The sequence below is a fragment of the Macrotis lagotis genome, chromosome 4 (genome assembly GCF_037893015.1).
Source record: "Macrotis lagotis isolate mMagLag1 chromosome 4, bilby.v1.9.chrom.fasta, whole genome shotgun sequence".
Classification (NCBI taxonomy): domain Eukaryota; kingdom Metazoa; phylum Chordata; class Mammalia; order Peramelemorphia; family Peramelidae; genus Macrotis; species Macrotis lagotis.
In genome coordinates, this window is record NC_133661.1 from 197,239,090 (window position 1) to 197,266,133 (window position 27,044).

The following is a 27,044-nucleotide window of genomic DNA, read 5'->3' on the forward strand; positions in this document are numbered from 1 at the left end:
CAAATGGGGTTAAGTGGCTTGCCCAAGGCTACTATCCAATTGTATTTTCAAAGGTTTTGTTTTCTTGTTGCAAGATGTTAATTTTCTTTTGCAAAGTGTTAATTTTATCTTGAGTTTCTTTTCCCAATTGATTTTTCCAGATTTCTAGGTAGTCTTTCTGGGCTGCAGATTAATTCATATTCTCCCCAGAAGTTCCAGATCTGTCTGGGTTAGGATCTTTCTTTCAAGGTAGTTTTCAATGGGCTGTTAACTGTGTTTGTTCTGGGAAGAGGGCTCAGCTGAAAGTAAGGAGCTCATGGTCCTAAGGAGAGTGAATCAATGTCAAGCCACACTTTGCAACTAACTCTCTTCTCTGGAACTCACCCTTCAGCCCTCCTGGGGCTCCCCACACCACCATTCCCACAGCAAAGCCTTAGGTTGATAGTCAGGTTGATGCTCGGACCTCTTCCCCACCACCTCTGAGCTGGCTCTCTGCTCTATGCCCTGGGCTCACCTACGCTCCCCTGAGACAGACCTTGTTGGTAGATGTTCTTCTAGCTTCTTTTTTCTGGGTTTTGTCAATTGAATTTCTTTCATATTATTTCTGAGGGAAAACCAGAAAACCTTAGTAAGGTGCCTGGCTTCTGTCTGCATTTTGGCTGGAAGTCCCCATTTGTCATATTCCTTCTCTTTCTTGTTAGCTAATCTAATAGGAATAATGTACCTTGGAATTGCTTTAATTTGCATTTCTCTAATTAGTAGATATTTTAGAGCATTTTTTCATATAGCTATTTGATCACTTCTCAAAACTTTCATTTTCTTTGAGTTCATATCTTTTGATCACTTATCAGTTAGGGAATGACTTATTTTTTTTAGATTTTTTTTTCTAAGGCAATGGGGTTAAATGGCTTGTCCAAGGCTACATGGCTAGGTGATTATTAAGTGTCTGAGCCCAGATTTGAACTCAGGTACTCCTGACTCCAAGGCCAGTACTCTATCCACTGTGCCACCTAGCCACCCCTGGAAATGACTTATTTTTATAAGTTTGACTCAGTTCTCATTTGAGAAATGAGATCTTGTCAGAAAAACTTACTTCAGTTTTTTTTTCACAGTTACTATTGCTGACTCTTTTCCTCCATCCTATTCCCCCACATCAGTTTATTTTATTCTCTCTTCTGAATGCCACCTCCCTTAACCTGCCCTCCCTTATTTAAAATTCCATCTCTCCCTTATTACCTCCTCCTATTTTCCTGTAGAGTAGATTTGTATACTCAGTTGAGCATGTTAGTTCCTTCTTTGAGCTAATTCTGATGAGTTAGTTACTCACTACCCCCCACTCCCTCCCTCATCTTTTTCCTCCACTGTAAAAGCTTTTTATTGCTTCTTTTATGTATTCTACCTCTCCCTTTATCTTTCTCCCAGTACATTCCTCTCTTCCCTTAATTTTATTTTTTGAATATCAGCTCTTCCTATTTAACCCACACTTCTCCCGTGTGTATGTGTGTGTGTGTGTGTGTGTGTGTGTGTGCGCGCGTGTGTGTGTGTATACACTCCTTCTAATGGCTCTAATAATGAAAAAGTTCTTATGAGTTAACAGTATCATTTTCCCATTTGATATATAAATAGTTTAACCTTATTAAATCCTTATGATTTCCCCTTCCTGTTTATCACTTTTTTATGCTTCTCTTGAGTCTTGCATTTGAAAGTCAAATTTTTATTCAACTTTGTTTTTTCCCATCAAGAATGCTTGAAATTCCTCTGTTTCATTCAATGTTCATTTTTCCCCGCTGGAAGCTTATACTCTGTTTTGTTGAGTAGGTGATTCTTGCTGTAATTTCCCTCTGGAATTTCATATTCCAAGACCTGATCCTTTAATGTAGAAACTTGTAAGTCTTGTGCTATTCTATTTGTGACTCCCAAAGTATGTGAATTGTTTCTTTCCGTCTGCTTACTATATTTTCTCCTGAGAGCTATAAAATTTGGATGTAATATTTCTAGGTGGTTTTTTTTTCATTTTCTTTTGGGAGGTGATTGGTGTATTCTTTTGATTTCTATTTTACCCTCTGTTTTTAGAATATCAAGGCAGTTTTCCTTTAATAATATCCTGAAAGATGTCTAGTCTCTTTTTTTTTAAATCATACTTTCAGGTAATACAGTAATTTTTAAATTATCTTTTACTGGATCTGTTTTCCAGATCAGTTATCATTCCAATGAGATATTTCACATTGTTTTCTATTTCTTTTTTCATTCCTTTTGGTTTTGTTTCTTGATTTCTCATAAATTCTTTTGTTTTCTTTTTTTTTTAATTTTTTTTTATTTATTTAAGGCAATGGGGTACTTGCCCAAGGTCACACAGCTAAGCAATTATTAAGTATCTTGAGGCCAAATTTGAACTCAGGTCCTCCTGACTCCAGGGCCAGTATTCTATCTAGCCGCTCCTAAATTTTCTACCATCTTTCTACATATGATTCTACAAATGTGTCTGTAATCTAAACTTGTGTTGTCTTTAACTGAACTCTCTCCACTCAGCAAAGAGATCAGGAGCTTTTAAAAAAATTTTACTTATTTAAGGCCCCACTGCACCACCTAGCCACCTCCATCATTAGTTTCTATTTGCTCAATTCTGATTTTTAAGGAGTTCCTTTTTTCCCCCAGTGAACTTTTGTTCTTCCTTTTCCATTTGGCCAGTTCTACCTTTAAGAAGTTTTTTCTTCAATGAATTTTTGCATCTCTACCCATTTGGCCAGTTCTTTCCTTTCAGGGCATTCTTTTCCTCTGACTTTCTTGTACCTCTTTTACCATTTGGTCTAATGTTTTTTAAAGTGTTATTTTCTTCAGTATTTTGGGGGTCTTCTTTATCAAACTATTGGCTCTTATTTCTTGACTTTCTTGCTTCACTCTCATTTCTCTCCCCAATTTTTCCGCTACCAATTTTACTTGATTTTCAAAATCCTTTTTAGCTCTTCCATGGCCTAAGATCAATTCATACTTTTATTGGATTGTTTGAATGTTGGAGTTTTGTTACCTTCTTTCAATTTTGTTTTGCTTCTATTGTCACCATAGTAACTATAATCAGAATTTTTTTATGTTGTTTGCTCATTTTTCCAGTCCATTTTTTGACTTTTAACTCTTCATTAAAGTACGGCTGTTTCTATGGACTGGCAAGCTGCAAGGGTTTTGTGCAACTGCCTTCAGAGGTACTTATAGTGGCCTATAAGTTTTCAGTTTCTGATGCTGATTCTTTTCACAGACTAATCCCAGTACCTGAAATATCCCTGCTCTTCTTTTTCAGCCACTGTGCTTCCCTGGCTTCCTTCAAGACTCAGCTCAAATCCTACCCTCTGTATGTTTCTCTGTTAGTAATCTTTTCCAGTTCCTTTCACTGTCTTCTCTTTTATATTAATTTCTATTTGTACTACATACATCTAATATACTTAGATTCTTGTATGTTGTTTCTCCTAATGGCAGCCTCCTGAGGACAAGGGTTGTTTGTTTGCTTTTTTTTTGCCCAGTGTTTAGCATAGTGAGTAATGTATAAGCACATAGTGAGCCCTCAATAGTTTCCAACCTCCAGGGACCCTGGCCAGCTTGGTATCATCATCAGTGGAGAACAATCAAGTTTGAATCAGCGTCAGAATCCTGCCTATGTGACCTTGAGGTTCTCAGTGTCCTCATGGACATGCTCAGAATAGGCATATGGAAAGTCATGGTTTGAAATCAGATAACTTCTGAGAAGAGGGCCTTTTCAGCTCTACAATTCCCTGAAAAAAGCAGAAATGAGGAAATATCTTCCAGGCATGAAGGACAGGCGAGACAGCCTTAGCAGAGTCATAGATATGGATGGATAATGGAAGGTCTTTTATGGGCAACTGCAAAACGTCAGTTTATAAAGAATAATTTGAAGTCAATCAGGAAGTTCAGATTGAAGCCAGATTATGAAGCCAACAGAGGATTTTGTATTTTATCCTAAAAACAATACTTGGACTATTGCCATACCCCCCAATTCAATAAGCTAACTCCAGTTATTCCTTCTAGGGTCAAATATAAGATCTCTTTTTTGACTTTTAAAGTCTTTAATAATTAAGCACCATCACCATCAAGTCTTGTGATTCAGTGACATTGGCCTCTGCTATTATACCCCAACAAGATTCTCCTCCTATTTCTGAACATTTTAACTGGTGAACTTCAATATGCCTAAAATTTTCTCCTTCACCTCTGCTTCCTTACTTCCCCTGGCTTCCTTCACTCAGATATAAATCCAACCTTCTTCAAGAAACCTTCTCCAGGGGCAGCTAGGTGGCGCAGTGGATAGAGCACCAGCCTTGGAGTCAGGAGTACCTGAGTTCAAATCCAGCCTCAGACACTTAATAATTGCCTAGCTATGTGGCCTTGGGCAAACCACTTAACCCCATTTGTCTTGCAAAAAAAAAAACCCCTTAAAATAGTCCTCCTTAATTTTAATACCTTAACTTTGAAATCCCCCTCCCCCAATTTATCCAGGAAATAATTATTTACATTTTCTTTTCCTGTGAGGTGTGAGAACCTTGAAAACAGACCTTTTTAATTTTTGTTTTACCTTTCTTTGTATTTGTCCTAAGTGTCTGATATAGTAAGCACTCAATAAATAATTGATATGGTCAGACCTCTTCTTTAGTAATAGGAATTTGGCAGGTGTATATGGAGATTGGAGAGGGGAGAGGCTGAATACAACAAGCCCAATTAGAAGACATTTTCAATAGGTTAGAAGTAATTAAGACCTGAAAGTGGGGATAGATACATGGAAAAGATTTTGTGCAGATAAAATCTATCTGATAACAATTGATTTGATCAAGGATAAGGGGAAAATGAAGAGTTGAGGTTCTCTCTTCAGGCTGTGAACCTAAGTTACTGAAAAGATAGTGTTGCCTTCCATAGAAATGGAAAAATTAGGATATGATTCGATTTGGAGTAAATATATATATATATATATATATATATATATATATATATATATATATATTGAATTCTCTTTTTGATACGTTGAATTTGAGAAAACTGTAGGACATCCATGTGATGTCCTTTAGATAGTAGGTTATGGGGAAACTGGAGCTCTGAAGAGAGATGAGAATAGAAATTGCAGTTATTTGAATAATTGTTATAATTAATCACAAAGGAGTCAATTAAATTACCAAACCAAACATAACCACCTCTCCCTCCACACCAGACTAAAGACCTTTTTTGATTCCTTTGTAACTTATATTCACCTAGTTGCCTAGTTTTGGCAGTTCAGTTCCATTAAACAAACATTTATTCAATACCTACTAGAAAGAAACTGTTATGCAAGATTTTAAAGACAAAACAAAATGTTTAAAAGTCACTGTCCTCAGGGGGCTCTCTAGATGAATCTTCATTCAAAAGTTTTTTTACTTATATAGTTTTATCCAAAGTTTTCTATTTATTTTGTTAATTTTCTAGCTTGTAACCTAGTGAAATGGAATGATTGGGCAACTCCTCTATCTGGAATTTGCTATATCTGTGCCTTTAGATATGCCTCTTAGCTTCTTTAGCTTCTTTCAAGACTCAATTAAAATCCTACCTTACACATGGAGGTCTTTGCTTGACTCTTTACTATGCTCTATATGCCTTCTAGGTATATAGTTATTTTTGTGTTCCTCACTTAGAATATAACCTTCTTGAGAGCAGAGGCTTTTTTCTACCCCCTTTCTTTATCCTCTGCCTAGAGGCAGTTAGGTAGTTCAGTGAATAGGATTTAGGAAGACCTGAGTTAAAATTTCTTCTCAAATATTTATTAGCCATGTGATGCTGGGCAAGTCACCTAACTTTTATTTACTTCAGTTTCCAAATAAAAGATAAGAATAATGATATATCTTATCTTCTAGGGTTGCTGTGAGATTCAAATGAGATAATATTTGTAAAGCTTCTAGAAGAGTGCCTGACTTATAAGGAAATAAATAAGTGTTCATTTCTTGCCTCCTGGCCTCAAAGCTTAGTGCAATGCCTGGTGCATATAGGAAATATTTAATAACTATTTGTTGACTGGATTCCGAGTCAGCTACTTGATCTCAAAATAAGTTTTTCTTTTGGATTCCTATGTGTTTTATGTTTTTAACATTCTTTTTGTTGTTGTTGTTATTTGTGGGGGCCAGGGGGCAGCAGTAGGGTTAAGTGAGTCGCTTAAAAGTCACACAGCTAGTATCAAATGTCCGGGGCTGGAGTTGAGCTCAGGTCTTCCTGACTTGAGGACTGGTGCTTCATCCACTGAGCCACCTAACTGCCCCTAAAACATTTATTGTGTGTGGGGGGGAAGAATTCATAGACTTCGCCAAACTACAAAAAAGTTACTGTCCTCCAAAGTTAAGAAACTTTAGACTAGATATTTAAACTCTAAATATATTTTAATAACCTCTTAATCCCTGACTTCCTACCTCTAAACTACCCCCCCATGTTTTTTATACTTTCAGATTCTAAAACAAAGCTTTCATTCTAGTATGTTCTCATTCAAAACTGCAGACTTTTTATTATTGTGATTTAAGTATTAATGAAGACAGTGTTCCAGAGAGTCACATAATTGTTTAGAAACTTTGTAACTAGAATAATAAATAATATAGGTATATATTCTATGAGTCATATAGTTGTTTTTTTACCTTATTTTCTTCTGTGGTCAGCTTTTCCAAAAGATATAATTTAATATTTTATAGAAGGTTTTGTTGGTGTTGATGCTTATTCCCGCCATACAGATTATAACATCTCTAGCCTTCTTCCCTTCCCTTTTACTAAATAGTTTGAGAGTTGCCCTCCCTGGGGAAAAAAATTCACATCATGGCCAAATTTAGCTGATTTAGTTTTCCTCACATCATCAGTAGACAAATAATTTGTCCCTGAGCTTGTACTTGAACCTTTTTCAGCTTTGTTGGGACCTTCCAGAACTTGCATTTCACTTGTATAATCTTTGGGGTTTTGGAACCACCCTCATACTAACATTTTAATGAGACTTAAGTTAATTTTTTTGTTTGTTAAAATCTGGACTGCATTTATATAATGTATAGTGTAAAGGGAGAAGAGAGGACCTGGGAGAGAACTTTGGGAAACACCAACCAGGGACATTATATGGATAAAAAGCCAGGAAAGGAGACTGAGAAGAACTGGTCAGTCATAAAGGTGGGAGGGGAAGGAACCAGGAGATTAGTGTCACAAAAACTCAAGGAAGAAAAGAGTGGTTAACAGTGTCAAATGAGACAGGTTGATGAGAATTAGGACTAAGAAAAGACTGTAATATTTAGTCATTTAGACATTGGCCTCAATTTTCTTAGTAAAGTAGAAAGTATTGTGGGGGAGGGGGAGGAATAAAGGGAAGAGGTGTGAGAGACATGAGAAGATTTGGAATAACTTTTATGGGGAATGAGAGGGAATTAACTAAGGAGGAATAAAAAGGTTGCCTTGATATAGTTAGGGCCCATTTAAAGTTGGAAAACATAAATTTGTTATGTATCTCATAGACCACTTTATGAGACATCTTCCTGCTGGGTTTAGAAGTTGGTGAGTAGGAGTGGAGGATACAGACAATGGAAATAATCCAGGGCTGAGGTTTGTCGACAAAAACATATTAACACTTTTAAAAGTGGACTAAAGATAAATATCGTGCCTGTATTTCGGTATAATTGATTTTCTTTGTAATTCTACGAAGAATTTTAAATATTCTATGCAATTTAAACCATTCTGGGAAAGAGTTAAGCTTTTCCATACTGCCAAATGGATCTGTGCCACAAAAAAAGGTCAAGTTTAAATGGGATTTATGGGTAGAACTTTCAAGTCAAAATGGCAAACTTAATGTTGTCTACTGTGTTAGAGGATTTATATTTGACAATATAGATCGCATTTCAAAAGAAGTAGTCCAGTCATGACTCTAGGATCTTTAAACTGTCTAGTCTTCTATGATAAGCATCTGGTGCAATCTAGAATAAAGACTAGAATCAATGAATATTTATTTAAGTCAATATAATCTTTGGAGAATAGATAATAGACTTTCTCTATTATCTAAAGAGAAATCATGTCTGAAGAATATGCAAATTTTTTAATTTCATAGATAAAAATGTACCTAAAAGAGAATTGGTAATAAGTTAATTTATTTAGACTCTTGGAAAGTCATTACCAAGGTATCCTGCCTGTAAGAGAAAATTTTTTCCCAGTCAATTGAAGCATCATGAAATTCTTCAGAATATTTTATTACGGAAGTGGGATTTTCTTTAGAATAGGAAATTATTTGCAGATATTAAAAAAAGTTCTAAAGGAAAAGGAAAAAATAATCACCTCACACTTAAAACAGCAGAATTCCCTAAAAATAAAAATAATCTGAAAAAAACCTTTTAGTTAACATTTTATAAATAATATTGAAGTTGGTAAATGTAATTTCCAAGTTTGAATAGGACACTAAACCCTTTTGGCCAAAAAAATGCCAGACTAATAGGAAGACATGCTAGAATATTTATGAAATGAGAATGTTTATGAAGAGATTTATGAGATGGGCTGAAAAATCATAAATTAGTTGTATTAAGGTAATTCACGTAGGAATATGTAATCTAAGTTATGCCTTTTAAAACTTGATTACAACCTATGAAAAAATAATCTCAAGATCATTGTCAGTTGCTTTCTGGACAGATCTCATGCTCATTGCTGCCATATGACCATAAGCCAACAAATATTGAATTTCAGATATCTTTTTGTGCAAATCCCTGATGAGCACAAATCAATACAGAAAATTAATTTCTAAATCTTTTTAAATTTAAAATTAAATTAATAGTGAGAGTTGTGACATAATGTTATTTTCAAAAGTCTTTAAAGTTCAGAACTTGAGCAATTAACAAACATTTATTAAACTTCTACTTTGTGTCAAGCACTGTACTAGACAGACATTAAAGATATAAAGTGGTGTGTGTATGTGTACATGTAAAAATTATACATATCAAGTGAACACAGAACTGTCTTGAATGAGAAGGTGGCCACCAGGAAAGGAGGACCGTCCATAAAAAGTTGATATATTTGGTTTTTATTTCTAATTAGATCTTTTTTCCTCACTTGATATTTCATTTTATTTTTCATCCACATGCATATGCATATTTTTAATTTACATAATTTCCTTCGCTGTACCTCAGTGGTGAAGAGTCAGGTGCATATTATACATATACATTTGAGGTAACATGTTTGCAGATTAATAATTTTCAGTATGAGGAATTAGGATTAAGGGAAAAGAAAGAAAACCATGAGAAAGAAAAGAAAAGCATAAGAGAAATTTTTTAAAAAGTGAATATAGTGTTCATTCAGATTCTGAAGGATTTTTATTATTTTGTTTTGTTTTTCTTCTCTGGATGGGGATAGCATTGTCCATAGCTGCTGATCTCTTAGGATTGTCCTAGCTCTCCGAAATGCTGAGAGTAGCTGCATTGATCAAGGCTAAACAATTCACAGTGTTGTTGTTAATGTGTATATGTACATTGTTCTCTTGGTTCTATTTCCTTTGCTCAGCAACAGTTCCTGTAATTCATTCCATGCTTCTCTAGAATCTGACCATTTATGATTTCTTCTAAACACTAGTATTCCATAACATTCATATGCCATTAACTTGTTCAGCCATTCCCCAATTGATGGGCACCCCCATTCTTTGCCATTACAAATAGAGCTGCTATGAATATTGTGGAACATGTGAAACTTTTCCCTAAATAGATTACTCTTACAGAACCATCACATGTGTGAATGGTATTAATATGTAAATAGATTAGAAAAGTAGGAAACAGATTGTAGAAAGGTTTAAGCTGAAATGCCATGTGATAGAGTCCCTCGGGCAGTTTTTAATTTTCATTTGTTTTATATAATGGAAATGTGTTGAATTAATAAGTTGGTCTTTTATTGACTTTTCCCCTAACATTATGATTTATTTATAGAGAGTATAATACAGCACTCTAATACTCAGTATAGTGCCTGGCACATATTCCTCACTTAATAAATGTTTATTGACCTAGCCTCCTCCCATCTTTCCAATCCCTACTCCTTATCATATATTCAACCCAGGTACTTTTGACTATTCCAGGAGCCAGGAGCTCCCATCTTTTGGCTCCTGACATTTTGCAAAAGATTTACCCCATGCTTGGAGTGCTCTCCCTTCCTCGGGTCTTCTTTTTAAGTCCCAACCAAAATCCCATCTAAAACTGAAAGCATTTCCCAGTTCCTTTTAATTCTAAGGACCTTCTGGGGTGGCTAGGTGATGCAGTGGATAGAGCACCAGCCCTGGAGTCAGGAGTACCTGAGTTCAATTCTGGCCTCAGACACTTAATAATTACCTAGATGTGTGGCCTTGGGCAAGCCACTTAACCCCATTGCCTTGCAAAAAACCTAAAAAAAAAAATTCTAAGGACCTTCCTTCTGTTTGCTATTTACCTGCTATATGATCTGAACAACCACAGTAGGATACAATGTAATTTGAGTCAAATATAGTGATGTCATTTTGATCTTCTTCAAGAACAAAGGACAAGAACCAGTCACCTGCTTGATTTATTTATATTTGTTTGTACACTGTTTACTGTGTCCTGCTGTAATCTCCTTGACAGTTTGGGTTTTTTTAAAAATCTCTTTTACCTCTTTTTCTGTCCCCAAGGCTTGAATGATTTACTTAACTGTGTGACCCTGAGCAAATTACTTAATCTCCCCATGCCTTGGGCATGTTCAAAATACCAAATTCAAAATCTTGCATTTATTCTCCTTTTTTTCTTTCTCTGACTTCTCCAGAATCAAATTTGTTACCCAGTCTTGTAGATTCTGTCTTCTTCACAACTCTTTTATCCATTCCTTTCTTCCCATAAAGTTTCTGCCATTGTTCATCACCTCCTCTCTATTCTCCACCTTACTGCCAACCCGATATTTCTGAAATATCTTGACTCCCTCCTCCTCCCATAAAAATCTTAAGTGGTTACTAATTGTTTCTAGAATAAAACAAAATCCACAACTTGATATTTAAAGTCTTCCACAGTCTAGTTCCCACTTAGTTTTCCAATTTTATTTCATATTATTTTCCCTCAAATATTCTCTGTTCTAGTCAAACTGGCCTGCTAATTGTTCTTTGTATTTCAGATTTCACCCCCCCCACTTAAATTGGTTGGTCCCTTTTATCTGAAATGAATTTCCTCACCACCTCCACTATATAATATTTCCTTCAAAACACTGATAAGGTTTAACCTCTATTTGAATTCTTGCAGTAATGCCTTTAGTACCTATCTCAAGGGTTATTTTGAACATCAAATGAGTTAATGTTGACTAACCACTAAAAATGGCATCTAAATACCTGACTTCATTATTATGTGGGATTAGCTGAAAGTGTGGTAATTAATCTATCTTCTATATTTTCTCATGTTTGCATTGCTTCTGTTCCTAAACAATTTCAAAGGTAAAATATTGCTGTTGTTTTTCTTTTGTTTGTTTGTTTGTTTTTGCGAGGCAATGGAGTTAAGTGACTTGCCCAAGGCCATACAACTAGGTAATTATTACGGGTCTGAGACCCTATTTGAACTCAGGTACTCCTGACTCCTGGGCCACTCTATCCACTGTGCCACCTAGCTGCCCCTATTGTTTTGTTTTTAAAAGAGTGTATTTCCCATCTGTATCCAGAGAAAGAATTGTGGGGTTTGAACAAAGACCAAAGTCTGTTACTTTTAATTTAGGGAGGAAAAAACCATTATCTTACTATGTAATTTTGCTATTTCTTATACTTTATTTTTCTTCCTTAAGAATACGATTTCTCTCTCATCACATTCAACTTAGATCAATGTATATACCATGGAAACAATTAAAGACTAACAGACTGCCTTTTGTGAGGGTGGGAGGAGGGAAGCAAGATTGGGGAAAAATTGTAAAATTCAAAATAAATAAAATCTTTCTTTAAAAAAGAGTGTAATTCAGGGCAGCTAGGTGGCACAGTGGATAGAACACTGGCCCTGGAGTCAGGAGTACCTGAGTTCAAAGCCAGCCTCACACACTTAATAATTACCTAGCTGTGTGGCCTTGGGCAAACCACTTACTTAACTCCATTTGCCTTGCAAAAACTTTAAAAAGAAAAAAATCTTGAAAAAGAAAATATTCTAAGTTGTTTCATTTTTCCAATTTTCACACTTAAAATGTTAAGCTTTAATATTTCCTTGCAAGATTTAGAAAATGATAGAGGCATCACATTAAACCGAATGGCAGTTCTAGCAATTTCAAGCTTTTGAGTCAGGAAATAAGATACTCCAAATACCTCTGCATAATCAAAATTAGATTTCTGAGACTTTCCCATAGTGCATATTGTTACATTTTATATCATTCTTAACAAATTTCATTTTCTCATTATTATGTATTATGATTTTGGATCAAATGGTGTTCAAAATCCTTTCAAACTCAAATCTGTGATGCAATGTGCTGCTTGTATTTTAAAGAATTAAGGGAATTAGAAGTAGGCATAATGACAGTGATACATTGGCTGATATAGATTGTCTGGGAGAGGGTCGCTGCATAACAGTAACTTGCAGTAATATTATTAGTCATTAAGACCCTAAGTCATGAATTTAAATCTCATTTATAGAGTTTAACTTTATATGATTACAAATAATTTTACATTCGTTTTTATTTAATCCTTACAGCTTTCCTTCAGGTAAGTAGTTGTCACATTTAAGAAGAGTGCAGACTTCTGATGGGTATACAGTGACCAGGCTACTTAAATATGAATCTGACTTGTTCTAATCTTTTATTTGAAGTTTAATTATGAACTGATAGAAAATAACATGTGATTAAGAACATTAAAAAATGACAAATTAATTTTTCGAGTCTTGAAGAAACATTATTAACAAATCTGGTTGTGTAGGTTGAGGATTTCTTAGTTCTGGAGTCCATAATTTTCCATGGCAACAAAATATGCTTTAACTACTCAAGAAGGATGCATATTAAAATATAATTCTATAATTTTTTTTAGTATAAAGTTCATCTTTTAAAGTGTCAATGGTTTAATATTGAAAGATCTTTCCAGACAGCTCCTGGCCTCTTTTCAAATAACTTACTTACCTTTGGCTACCATGAAAACAGAAAACACTTAACAACTACTATATTAACTAATGTGGTCTTGGATTTCTTAAACAAGACTGAATGCTCCATTATTTTTTGTTTACGTAAACACTAATTCTTACTCTTTGCATCTATTTTAGTAATAGTTATGCACGAGTTCGAGCTGTGGTGATGACCCGGGATGACTCAAGTGGTGGATGGTTACCATTGGGAGGAGGTGGCCTGAGTTCTGTCACTGTATTCAAAGCCCTTCATCAGGAAGACAATGGCAGCTGTGCTGACTTTATTATTCATGGAGAGCGACTCAGGGACAAAACGGTAATGAATTTATATACTTAAGATAATGTAATAATATCTTATACTATAATCTTAAGGACTTCTATAGATACTCAATTTATTGCTAGTAATAACTATTCCCCACTACACTAACCCTGCTTTTCCCCTTCTTTCTTTTGTATTTTACTTTTTCTACCACAGTTAATTCCAACTTGAATGATCTAATACTTGTAAGGTACATTTACTTATACATCATCTTTAAAACTCCATTCTTCCTCTATATTTTCAGTTTTTACCTAATTACCTTAGAAAAAAATTTCTCTTCATTCTGTTTATGATTTTAAAAATTTATCCTAATCGTAACTAAACAAATTTTTGTAGAAATTAACTTCTACCAAGCAGAGGAAAATCTACACATTTTATATTGAAATTAAATATAACAAAGAAAAGCACCCAAACTGTATAAAATCTTTGAGATTGAAAAAAAAAATTATGTTCTGGTTTCTATCTAAAATCTCATCTTCCTCTAAGTAAATCTCTGTGTTCACCACTCAAGAACCAAAAAAAAATACTTATTAGATTTTATGGTTTTGTTGTTTTATTTTGGTAGTGTCATTTTCCACTCTATGTCCTTGCAGTTATGCAGTACTTTAACACATTGGATTAAATGGTCTTTTGTGGGCTGACCTGAGAACATAATATTTATAAATTTTCTACAGGAAAATGTCTTCTAGTTCCAGACACCTAATTCATAAATGAACCTATTTTCAAACCCTCATTATTCAACTTACTGGACTTTTGGGTTTTTTAACACATTTTTCACTATTAAATTGTAACCACAGTATTGTAAAATTTCAGGCTCCTATAATGATAGGGTGTTGATTGTGGACAAAAGCATCCCTGTTTGAAAAGTGATTTTTACTTGAATTATGTAACCTCTGATGAGGATTAGAGGTTGATATGATAATTAAAAGTCAGTTCACTTTTTAAGAGTTGCCTTGGACTCAGTTACAAAACTATCATTTAGAACTCAAACCTGGGTCTTCCTGATTCTGCTTTTATAGAGCTTTGCTGCTGTTATGTGTCTCTGCATTAAACTTTGCACATAGTAGATGCTTATTCAAGGTTTGTTGAAATGTAGTAAATTGGCCTGTCATTAAAAGATCTAGGTGAATAAGAATGATGTGATAGTTTAGAAAGACAAAACTTAAGGGGAGAGTTCTCTTTGCTTTGTGCAGGGCAGGGGCACCCTGGAGTGAGTTAGCCCCTAAAGAAGGGCCAGTGAGTTAGAGCTCTGTGGAGTGTACTAACAGAGCAGAGCAGCATAGCCCAAGGATAGCAGACATTATATTAATGTAATTGCTGTTTCCAGTTGTGTCAGACTGAGGAGTGCTTCAAAGGTGAATATCTGAGAAGAAAGATTGTACTCATTAGTTCATCAGGAAATATCTGGTTTTGTATTCAGTCACTAAATAATTACATACTGGTGATTGTGTTGAAGCACTATGATGCCTCACTGATACAAGAGGAAGGGAAATCAATTTAAAGGCCAAGAGACTCTTGCAACAGCGAGACCATTTCCAGTAGTCCTGTTTCCTATCATTAAGATAGGGTAAAGGCAAGTGAGAAGGATGGCTTGCACAGTAAACCCTGCACTATAATAAATATAATTGTGCAGTCTATACCTCTAAATACTTGGTTGTTTGGTGCGATCCTCTTAAGTTTCGAAGGACTAAAAGTAGTCTCTTTAGGATAATGTCTATACATACTGTTCAGGAAATATCAATTAAGTTAGAAATAGGTGCATACCTAGATTATTGTTTTTTAACCGTAAGCCAAAGAGAATGGACTCAGGGCTCTCCACCCCAAGAGAAAGGACCCATTTCTTCATGGACTAAGGGAACTGAATGATAGAGTTCTGCCTAAATCTAATGGAAGATAAAGTGAAATGGAGTAACAGGACTATAATGGATCCGCACAATAGAAAGAGAAAAAAGGAAGGTCCTGAAAAGAAATTCTTTAATACATTAAAAAACAATTTGTACATTAAATCAACTTAATAATAGAAAACTACATTACCTAAATTGTATATAGTTTTTACTCATTTATTGTTTAGGTTTTTTCAGTCATGTCCATCTTTTAGGACCCTTTTTTGGATTTTCTTAGGAAAGATACTGGAGTGGTTTGCCATTTCCTTCTCCAGCTCATTTTACAAATGAGGAAACTGAGGGAAATGGGATAAAATGACTTGCCCAGAGACATACAGCCAGTGAGTATCTGAGGTCAAATCTGAACTCAAAAAGTTGAATCTTCTTGATTTCAGACCTTGGGCTTTAGGGAAGAAAGGATTTAACAGCAGTAAGAAACATGGAAGGGAATATATTCCAGGCATAATTGACTAAGATGCACAGAAACAGGGCAAGACAATATGTAGCATCCGATTGTTGAGTATGTGAAGTAAAACAACATGAACACAGGAATGGTGGCATTGTGAGTGAAGGCAGATCTGAGATTGGTTACTGACTAATTATAACTGTTGGGATGGTACTGTGAAGGCAAAAGAAAAGGCAAAAATAATTTAGTTTTGAGCCTGGGCAATTGGAATAATGGTGAGGTCATCCATGGAAATAGGATATGAAAAGGAGAGAGATGGGTGGAGCATTGTCAGATTTAGGGGAAGAGCAGTGGAGTTCAATTGTGAACATTTTTAGTTTGTTGTGGGAAAGGGAAGTGAATAAGCATTTATATTAACATTTACTATGCACTGGAATAAGTGCTTTTCCAAATATTAATCTCATTTAATTCTCACAACAATCCTAGGAGATAGGTACTCATTTTATGGTTGAGTAAATTTGCTCAGGGTCACATAGCTAATAAGAGTTTGAGGTGGGATGTCTTAAGTCTTCTTGGCCTGAGAAAGGACAGGCACTTTCTTCATTGGACTACCTCACTGCTTAGCCCTTGTGGTATCAAAAGGAAATTCAGATACAGCTAGCAGAAATCTGGGACATAAGAATTGTCCTTAGGAAAGAGAAGGTCTAGAAAAGCAGGAAGTTGTAGCAGAAAGAACACTGGACTTAAAGAGGCATCAGAAATAGATTCCAGTCTTGACTCTAGCTAGCATTTGATATTATTGGGACTCCCACAATTGCACAAATGTTCTTAGCCTTAGTTTTCTAACTTGTAAAATGGGGATTATAATAAACTTATTTTGAAAAGTCTCCTCTGTAAACCTTGAAACAATACATAAATGCGAGTTTTCATTTTATAGATATTTCTTTAGCTTAAATGATTATTCTTAAGTGTAGGATATCACTATATTGCGGTTTTTACACAGGTATATGAATATAGCAGAATATTCTTATTCTGCTTCTGATGACTGTGTAATTTTGGGTAAAAGTTATTTAACACTCAATTTATCTTTTTGATTTTAGTCAGTCTCATGCTTGAATTAGATGTATGCATTCTATCCCATAGGTGAAGAGATTACACTTTACAAAATCACAGATTTTATGAAGCAGAGGAGTTCTTAGAGATCATCTAGATCAATTTCACTCATTTTGTAGATGAGAAAACTCAGATTCAAATAAGTTAGATGATGTGGGTGTGAACCTGAGGAGATATTCATTCTTCTTCCCAAAAGCTTTCTCTTCCTCAGCTGGGCTGGCTCTCTCATCTCTCACTAGCACTCACTTTAGTCAGTTATTAGGATAACTCTGAAGAATGATGGAAGGGTTAGAAGAGTAGGAGTTGAAGAACTGGAAAGTTAAGGTGTTAGAAGGAGCATTATCACTATGCTGAATTCCCTTGACTTGAGTAGAAGCATTAAGGTGGAGAAAACTATGATCCAGTACTGGAATTAGTGAGAAGGAAGAAGGATATTCTAGGAGTCAACAGGTAACAGCTTCCAGGATCTAGGTTGTGTGATTAAATATGAACATAGTGACCCTCAGAGGAGAGTTTACTAAATAGTAGGCATGGGGAATAGAGAAGGTGGTGTGGAGATTTCTGAAATTCAGTAAAAAATGTATCAGTACATCAAAAGTTATAACTTAATATAGTTTACTTATGAATTTGTATGTAAAGAATCAGAGGGAGAAGGGAATACCTTTTTTTCTCATAGCTTTACCCTTTGGGGAGATAAGTTTGGTCATTATAATTTTTTAACATTTAATTTTGGCTGCAGCTCGATAGCACAGTGGATATAGAGTGCTGGGCCTGTAGTCAGGAAGACTCATCTGTCCTAAGTTCAAATCTGGCTCTAGACATTTACTAAGCTGTATGGCCTGGGTAAGCCATTTAACCCTGTTTCTTCATCCATAAAATGAACTGGAGAAGGAAATGTCAAACTACTTTTCTAAGAAAATTCTAAATTGGGTCACAAAGAGTTGGATATGACCAAAAGGATTGAACAACATTTAATTTCATTCCCCCTCCCCCCAGTTCTGCTTACTTCATGTTTCATCCATTCGTATAATAAATTTGTATTTCTTTTATGTTTGCGTCTAACTTTTCTCACAGCACAATAATAATCTGTTAATTCTTGTGTCATAATTTGTTTATCCATTTTCCAATTTGTTTTCAGTTCTTTGCTATCTTGAGCAGTGCTGCTATTAAAACAGGTTCTCCCAAGGAACTTGTCCCCAAAATCTTAGTGTTGGACAGAGAACAGAAACACTTTATATCTTTTAATTATGCAATTCCAAATTACTTTATGGAATGTTTGTATTCATAGCCCCACCAAGGGTGAGCTTATCTTTTCACATATCTTTCTAGTGTTGACTGTTCCCATCTGTTGTCATCAGGGCTTATTTGTTGATTGTAAGGTGAAACATTAGAGCTTTTTTTTTTTTTTTTTTTTTTGCAAGACAGTGGAATTAAGTGACTTGTCCAGGTTCACAGAGCTAGGTAATTATTAAGTGTCAGAGGCCAAAATTGAACTCAGGTACTCCTGACTCCAGGGCTAGTGCTCTCTCCACTGTGCCACCTTAACTGCCCCATATATCAGAGCTTTTTGATTTGTATTTATTTTATTATTGGTGATTTGAGGATTTCTTTCTTATAGTTAATAATTTGTTCTGGAGAATTATTTGTGAATATTCTTTAATTGCTTGTATGTTGAGAAATGATTTTTGGTCTTCTATTCAGGCTATACAAAAAGTCTTTCTTAGTGGAATTTTCTGCTAGTATCTTAAAAGTTCACCAATACTTTTGGGACATTTTTTATTAGTTGTGTATATACATACCTTTGAATATAAGCAATATTTAATATTTTTTCCCATTTGACCACTTCTCTTCCTATTCTGGATGCATCGGTATTATTCATGGAAAAGCTTTTCAGTTTCATGTGATCAAAACTGTTTTTGTCTTTTGTTTTTGTTTTTTTTATGTCCCTTGATTGGTTAAGAATCAACCCCCTGGGGCGGCTAGGTGGTGCAGTGGATAGAGCACCTGCCCTGGAGTCAGGAGTCCCTGAGTTAAAATCCTGCCTTAGACACTAAATAATTACTTAGCTGTGTGGCCTTGGGCAAGCCATTTAACCCCATTTGCCTTGCAAAAACCTAAAAATAAATTTAAAAAAAAGAATCAACCCCCCCTACTTTAACTGAGAAGGTTATGTTCTACTTCTAAGATTTTATTATTATTATTATTTTTATTATTCATAATAATTTTTGGTGGAATTCATGTAAAATGTGGGTCTAAATCTTTTTTCTAAACTTTTTCAAGTTGTCTCAGAAGTTCTTATAAAACAGATATTTTTTCCTAAGTAATTTAGATTTTCAAATTTCATAAACCCTAGGTTTATTGGATTTATTTCTATTCACTTTTCTATTTCTCTTCCAGTTGCAACTTAAAAGTTTTCCTTAAATCTAATCCATGCTAAACACTTCTTCCAGTTTAATCTTCAATTATCATTTCAGCTTTGTTATTCTCCTGTTAAAATTTGGAATATTTATAAGGAAAAAATACAGATTCCTTAAACTTATTCAGAACTTTCCCCATTTTGGTTCCAAACCACTTTTCCTACCATAGTATAATAGAGCTGGAATTTAAAGGACTCTGAGAGACTAGCTGTCTCATTCTCATTTTACTAAGGAGGACATAAGCCCAGGGAGGTTATTACTTGTCCAAGATCACACTTAGAGTGTCATGGATTTGATATTTGAATACATATTCCCTGACTCCAAAGTTCAGTTGTCCTTTCCACTATGTCTGATACTATGAAGAAAGATCCCTTTCTCTTTGACACTGGTCTTATTTCTCTAATACCCTCTCCTTATTTCTGCCTCAAAACCTATTTTCCTATCTTTCCTCAAATTTGGTATTCCATCCTACACTCACATGGTATTCCCTCCCACACTCATCCTTTATATGACCACCTTTTCCATGAGAATTCTCTTGGTCATTTCAGTCATAATGCTTTATTCTCTTAGAAATTGTTGGAAATTGTTAGTACTCATTGTTGGGGTCACTGTTTGGCATTTAATCACATAATGCGTTGTGAAGGTTTTTGTATTAGGGACCTTGACTTCTGTAGTCTTCTTTGTTTCAGCCTCTGAGGAAGAAATGGACTTTCTCCTTGCTTAGTCAAACTCTACTATTTGTTCCCCTGATTGAATCTCTTCCCTTTCACAGCTTCCAGTCCCCTCTAAGCACTGGACCTATTCAGTAAACTCCTAGTAACTTCCCATCACCCCCAGGATTCATTTGACTTTTAAAATTCTTCACAGCTTGGTCCATTTCTGCCTTTCAAGGATTCTTTCACCTTGCTCTTCCCTCTCCATATTACACTGGCCTCCTTGCTGTTCTTCTATTTGTGTCCCCAGTCCTTATCATAGGCATAGTACATAGCACTGAATGAAAGTCTAATAGCAAAAGACAGTCCTTGGATCTGAGCTAGATGAGACCAAAGTTTTCATTTCAAAACCCAGGACATTTCCATATCAGAGTCTAATTTTGAATGAAGAGGGAGTAGAGGCAATGGCCTGGTAGAGAGCAAGGCTTATAATGTTTCTGTGGAAGTGAGAAGATTTAGAGTCATATGCTCTGTAAATTTACCTCCATCACACCACATGGTATCAGTTTTCCCCATTTATCATTTATTCCTCTCCAAACTCAAAAGGATGAATAGTTTTTGGTTTTTTTGTACAACTAATGCTCATGTGCTCTTCATATCTTATCCCTTCCTATCTCCTCATGAATCTTGCTACATAGATAATTTCTTCTCATTTTCAGTTTCTTCCTTTCTACTATTTCCTTCCTCTTTGCCTACAAACAGGCTCAGATCTCCCACATCCTTTCAAAAAAAAAAGATTAAAACTACCTCTCTTTCTATATTTTTCCTTAACATCTTAGCTTCCATAATAAAGTAGTGTGCACACATTGCCTCAGCTTCCTCAGTATTTACCCCATCTTTTGCTCTTTTGACTTCTCTGCTAAAGCTTATCTCTCCAAGGACATGGTTTTCTGATTGCCTAATTGAATGGATTCTTTTCATAGAATCAGATTCTTAAAATGTTGCAATGGACCTCAGATAACTTGTCCAACCTATAAAAGAACAAAAATATTTTCAGCTACTAATAGAGTTGATCATACAGCCTTCACTTGAAGATGGGAAGGGAGGATGAACCCATCCTACTACCTCATGAGTCAACCCATTCCACTTTAGAATAGGTATGTTTCTTGAGAGATTTTTCTTTGAACCAAGTTAACTGTGTCTTTTTTCATAAAACTTCTACCCATTGCTTCTAGTTCCACCCTCTGGCACTTGAAGACAACTATGTCTGGGTAAAGTTTTAACCTTTCTGAGCTAAATAAATATCCTTCTGCTTCCTAAAATATGGTGCCCCAGACTGAACACAGCTAATTTGTCCATTATATGTCAGAGACTGATTGGAGCTCAAGCTTCCTGACTCAGAGGTCAGCTTCCTTTCCACTATTCCAAGCTTTTGAACACATATCTCTCAGTATACCATAAAATCATATTAACTTTTTTGACTTCTTTGTTTTCACTGGTGATTCATTGAGTTTGAAAACCATTAAAAGGCATAGATATTTTTCATACAATTTTTTAATCTCATCTTTCCAGTCTTATACTTGAGAAATGATTTTTTTACCCAAATATGATATGTTACATTCATCTTTATTAAATTTCATTTGAAATGCAACCTGTGGGAATGGCTAGGTGGCGCAGTGGATAGAGCACCAGCCCTGGAGCCAGGAGCACCTAAATTCAATCCGGCCTCAGACATTTAATAATTACCTAGCTGTGTGGCCTTAGGCAAGCCACTTAACCCCATTGCCTTGTAAAAAAAAAAAAAATCTAAAAAAAAAAGAAATGCAACCTATAGTTGTGAAGTCTTGAGTTCTAGTTTTGCTCTTTGACACATACTAGTTATATTACAGGAAGCAAGTAACTTAAATCTCGGTGCTCTTCCCCCCCCCCCCCCCCAACTCTCTGAGAGTATAAATTACTAATGATTTAGTCTTATTTTCTTAAAATTCTTTTTCATGTATATTTCACTCCATCTAACCTGTTTTTTGTTCCTTTTCTCATCTTTTCTTCCTCTGTGCCTCCATTCCCCATGCCTGGAAGATTTCCCCTTTTCTGATTCTTCCTGTTGATATCCTAAATGTTATTTAAGATCTCTTTTAGGTTCCATGTATCACAAGAAATCTTCCTTGTTCTTCCCATTCAATAAATGTCTACTCTCTCCCTAACTGTGATGTAACTTCTCTACACTTAATCGTTTTCTGAGTTTAGTTATGATTAATTTGTACAATCTCATTTCCTCTAGATTATAAACTCGTTGGAGATAGGGGTTGTGTCGATTTTCATCTCTGTAGCCTTAGGATTTACTTCAGTTTTGTACATGAGTACTTAATAACTATTTCCTGAAATGATATGTTATTTAACTTTTGTATTCTTAAACTTTTCATGTATATGTTACCTAGTCTCTGTAACTGGAATATGGTACCTTTGAAAGCAAGGATTCCATCTATGTTCTTTGATTTTTCCTATAGTTTAGGACAGTGTCATGCTCAAAGAATAGATACCTGGCATATTTCCTGAAAAGAACAGAATTTAATAGTGCTTCTCTTTATTCCTGTATAACTTACACATCAATTATTTTTAATTCATTTGTCCAGGTTTGCTTCCCAAGGTTCCAATGGACAAAATGGTCAGTATAGGCAAGCAAGCTGACCCTCAGTAATGTTGCTAGTATATAACATCTGAAACCTCTTCTCTTCTACCCTAAATTACTTTGCATTTTAATTCCTTCCAACTTCAATCTAATTTCCTTAATTTTTAAGAATTTCTAAGAGCTTTAGTTTCATCTTTGTATCTAACTCCACCAGTACAGATCACAACATCATACCCTTCCCCTCTACCATTCTTGCTTCAGGTTTCATGAACAAAAGGATTCATTCTCTGAATAATTCCCTCTCTGATCTTGAAACTATACTAAAGCAAGAACATGTGACAAATAACTGCCAAACTTATTTTCCACTTATTTGAAAATGATTTTCTAAATGGGGAGGATGTTTTGGAATCCATTGAGCATCTGGTTTCATAGCAACCCATTGACGTTGTATGTTTTTAGGTAGCCATTATCATAAAACTGGAGGACCGTCTGGAGGGGGGGAAAGAGTTTGAAGAGTTTGAAGGGATAGGCCTATGATTTCATCATTATTGGGAAATTACACCGAGATATGCAGTTCAATAGCTCTTCTATAATTTATAATCATAGAGATTTACTTGGGAACACTAAACAACTGCAACTAAACAACAAACTTGTACCTTATACAGCTAAGTATTTATCAGAAGCAGGACTTGAACTAGGTCTCGCTGACCCTAAAGCTGACCCTACACCATTGATTTCCAATAGAAATATAAGCCACTAAAAGAAGACTATGTATCCACTTTGTCTTTGTTCTTTTGCATTTTTATTCATTTTGTTAAATGTTTCCTAGTTACCTTTTAGTTTGGTTTGGCTGCAGCACCACACCTCTGTATTACACCTTGTTGCCCTGCACTCCATAGTATTGAATAGCAATAATTAAGCACAGTTAGCTTTTTTCTATGTTTGCTTTCTTACAGCTGCTGTTCCTTGACTGAAAGACTTTTCAGAAAATCTGAAACTAGGACATTTTAAGCATTAATTAATCAATGTAGTAACTCTCAGAGTTACACAGCAAAAGCAAGTTACTTGGTGATAGAACTACTTAGAACTAAAGCTTGCTTCCCCATTGAGCCTTTCGCTGCTTCTCTTTTTTGCCTTGACACCAGTGTTACATTATGACAAATGGTCTGTCTTATGAGCACATGGAATTTTGCATAAACTCCCACTCACCTGTCATACTTGATACACTGCATGTAATGGATGTCGAGTCATTTTTGCTTGTTTCCTCTGACTTGAACACCCACTTTCCTCCTCTTCAACCAACTTTTTCTTCTGAGCCTTACTGATGTTTCTTTTCTCTTCGTAACAGTGAAAAAAAGAAAAACTCAGTGGAAAGAAGCACTATATAATGTTTGGTGTCTGCCATAGCAGTTGTAAGATAAGCTTAACACAGTGTATTTTATTTTTATATATAATCAGTGCTTGGTGATCTATAAATAGTATAATTCTTTATTTGTATAAATTAATTTTATACAAATAGTCTTATTTAATCCCAATAATACCTAGCTAAAAGGTCTTTCCTTCCTATTTTCTTGGAGTTGGCTGAAATGATCCTGGTTCTTATCATATACATGCCCCCCCCCCCATTTAGATAGTAAATTCTCAAGGGAAGAGACTTTGTTGTTGTTATTCATCTTTAAATCTTTGACACTTTTCAGAGTTAGGGCTTTGCTCTCTCTAAGGCCCCCTCCAACCCACCTTCCCCCCCTTTTTTACCCAGATCTGGGATTTCTCCAGTGTAAAGAATATTCAGTGAGAAATTCCCTCTAGGAGTACAGGTCAGCATCTGCTTTCCAACTTCTAGACGTAAATCAAGGACATTTGGAGGTTAAGTGACCATCTCAGGTTCACACAATCTTGCTCACAATAGACACTTGATATTTTTTGGCTAGGCAAGAGAAATATTCTTATTTTGGAAGGGAACAAACTGAGAGGTTGTTACTTGCTCATTGGTTATATACTTAGTAACTATCGAGAAGGATTGGCCTTACAAAAAATGATACAAGGGAATTTAAATTATTTTTAATTTTCAGTTGACCTTGACTTAAGGACACCTGACTTAGACTAGTTACAATAATAACCATTCAATGATCTGTCTCAATTTCTTAACCACAAAAGTGGGGATAATAACACCTAGTCTATAGAAATCATAAAAGGATAAAATATATTAGAAAGAAATTACTAAGGTGACATTATTTGCAGATGAATATGCGCGAAGCTTAAGTGCCTACTGTGTGCAATATGTTGACTAGCTACAATTGTTGAGATAGAATTCTACAGTGAAGTTTTAGATATCTTAAAGGTAGTGCCTTCTGCATTATTAGGAAAACTTTAAATATTTCTGTAAAATTTCTGTAAAATACTCAACTAGTGCTCAAAACCATTTTATTGTTTGTAGTTGACTTTACTTGAATTTCTCAAATGTTTAGAATTGCTTTAGCTCCTTTTTTGAATTCTGAATATTTATGTGATTTTAGGGATTTTTTTCTGCATAGGATTCCTGGTATTCCAGGGAAGACTACTTTATTCATAAATTAATTCAAGTATTTCTTGAGGGATTATTGTGTAAGGCCTTGTGCTACTATCTACCTTGTGCTATTCTAGATCAGTGGTGTCCTTAGATGAGCAGAGGGGAGGATACAACTAAATGATAGAATGGGGGGAGTCTGACCATAGCATCAAATTAAATTTTTCCTCCAATGGTGACAAAAACTTTTGCCTTAGAGTATATAAGAATAGTTTTCTAGAGGAACATGCATTTGAGCTGCAGGTAGAGTGGTAGAATTTCTGCAGGTAGTTTTGTTGGGTAGGGAGGAGAAGGAATTCCTTACAAAAGAAACTATGAAAAATGCATGAAACTGAGGGGATGATATCTAAGTTGGTTGGTATCCCAGAGATCTAACCTTTCACTTTCAATATGAATCCCCTCTAAATGGTGGTCTTACATGCCCTGCTAAGGAATTTTTGAATTTTATTCTATAGACAGTTGAGATCCTTTGAAATACATTTGAGCCAGCAATTTCATCAAAGCTAATGGGGAAGTTTATTAGTTGTAGTATGTGATCCAAGTTGGAGAAGGGCTATACTGGAGACAGTTCCAGTAAGATTTTAGAATAGTAGAGAATGGCATAGTACAGTAGCAATAAAAGGAAATGAGGAATGCTATATTAGTAAATTCCACTATATTTATCTGTATTAGAATATAGAATGTATGTTAGCAAGTAGTTGTTTATATTGGTTATTATAGCACAAATGTATTTTTAGCTTTTGAATTATTTTTAAAAGCATTCTTAGAATGCAACTTTTAAAAATTACTTATTTAGATTATCTGAAAAAAAGAGGAATTTGCTAGTATGAATTATCATTATTTCTACATATCACATTAGACCCAGGTATGTTTAAGATGGAGATAAATGGGGGGAGAGAAGAAGCAAGTGGTTAGAAAGGATAATTTGGTACTTTGCTCAGATTTCCCTGTGACTCTGTCATACCAAGGCTACTGCAAATAGCTGAAGCAAGAGAGAGTTAATTGCACTAATACTTTGACCCTCAAATAGTTGAGAGATCCAAGTAATGGAAATGGATCAAATTGTATAGAGGGGTAAAGCTTATAAGAGCAAGTAGAATGAGAGCAAAAGTTGTACCTTTAGTGTTGGCGCCTGGGTAGGCTCGCTCTCTCTCTCTCTCTCTCTCTCTCTCTCTCTCTCTCTCTCTAGGTTTTTTGTTAAAGCAGTGGGGTTAAGTGGCTTGCCCAAGGCCACATGGCTAGGTAATTATTAAGTGTCTGAGGTCGGATTTGAACTCAGGTACTCCTGATTCCAGGGCCGGTGCTCTATCCACTACGCCACCTAGCTGCCCCCGATAGGCTTTCTTTATGTCATCTTTTTGTATTAGTTGGTTGAAAGTGGTTTTTTTTCCTAATTGAAGTCTTCATTCTTGATATTCCAGAGCACAAAAATTATGCAAGGAAATTAAAGAAGTAAAAAGGAATAAAATCTTTTGAGTTCTACAGTTGAGTAGAACTAAGTATTGGACAGACCAGCTGATATTGCTCTTAATTTATTGTGCATTCTGGCAGGCATATGAAATGTAGATAGATATTTTTCATACAAATACACTGAAGTTATAGGAATTAATATTAAGATTATTTCTGAGATCCTGCACTAGTGATTTAGCTATCACACCAGAGCATGAATAAATAGCAGGATGATCTTGGGAGAAACAAATTGAGGGGTTTGGATTTTTGTTTAAGACCCTTTCTAACTTTTCTAAATCTATGACCAGAATTAAGAGTTTGCCTAAACAGGAAGGTTCTAGGAGTTAACAACGATGTGGTAGTCAGTGAGGCAGCAAAAATAGTATCAGTGAGCAGAAAATATTAAAAAACATTATCATGCTTTCTCCTTTCCTTTATAATCCTTATTCAGATGTGCTATTTTTAGATAGTTTCACAAAAATCTCCCCACCCTATCTAAAAATAGCATATCTGATGTCTCTCAACTTTTACAAAATAAATTTATTTGAGAA

General features: G+C 35.2%; 1 protein-coding gene across 1 annotated transcript in view; it reads left to right on the forward strand.

Annotated features, from left to right (window-relative positions):
* Window positions 1-27,044, forward strand: part of SPRED1 (sprouty related EVH1 domain containing 1) — a 136,178-nt gene that overhangs the window by 44,564 nt on the left and 64,570 nt on the right. The window contains exon 2 of the mRNA XM_074235073.1: window positions 13,197-13,374. Within this exon, the coding sequence (XP_074091174.1) occupies window positions 13,197-13,374 (178 nt within the window). The remainder of the gene's footprint in view (window positions 1-13,196; window positions 13,375-27,044) is intronic.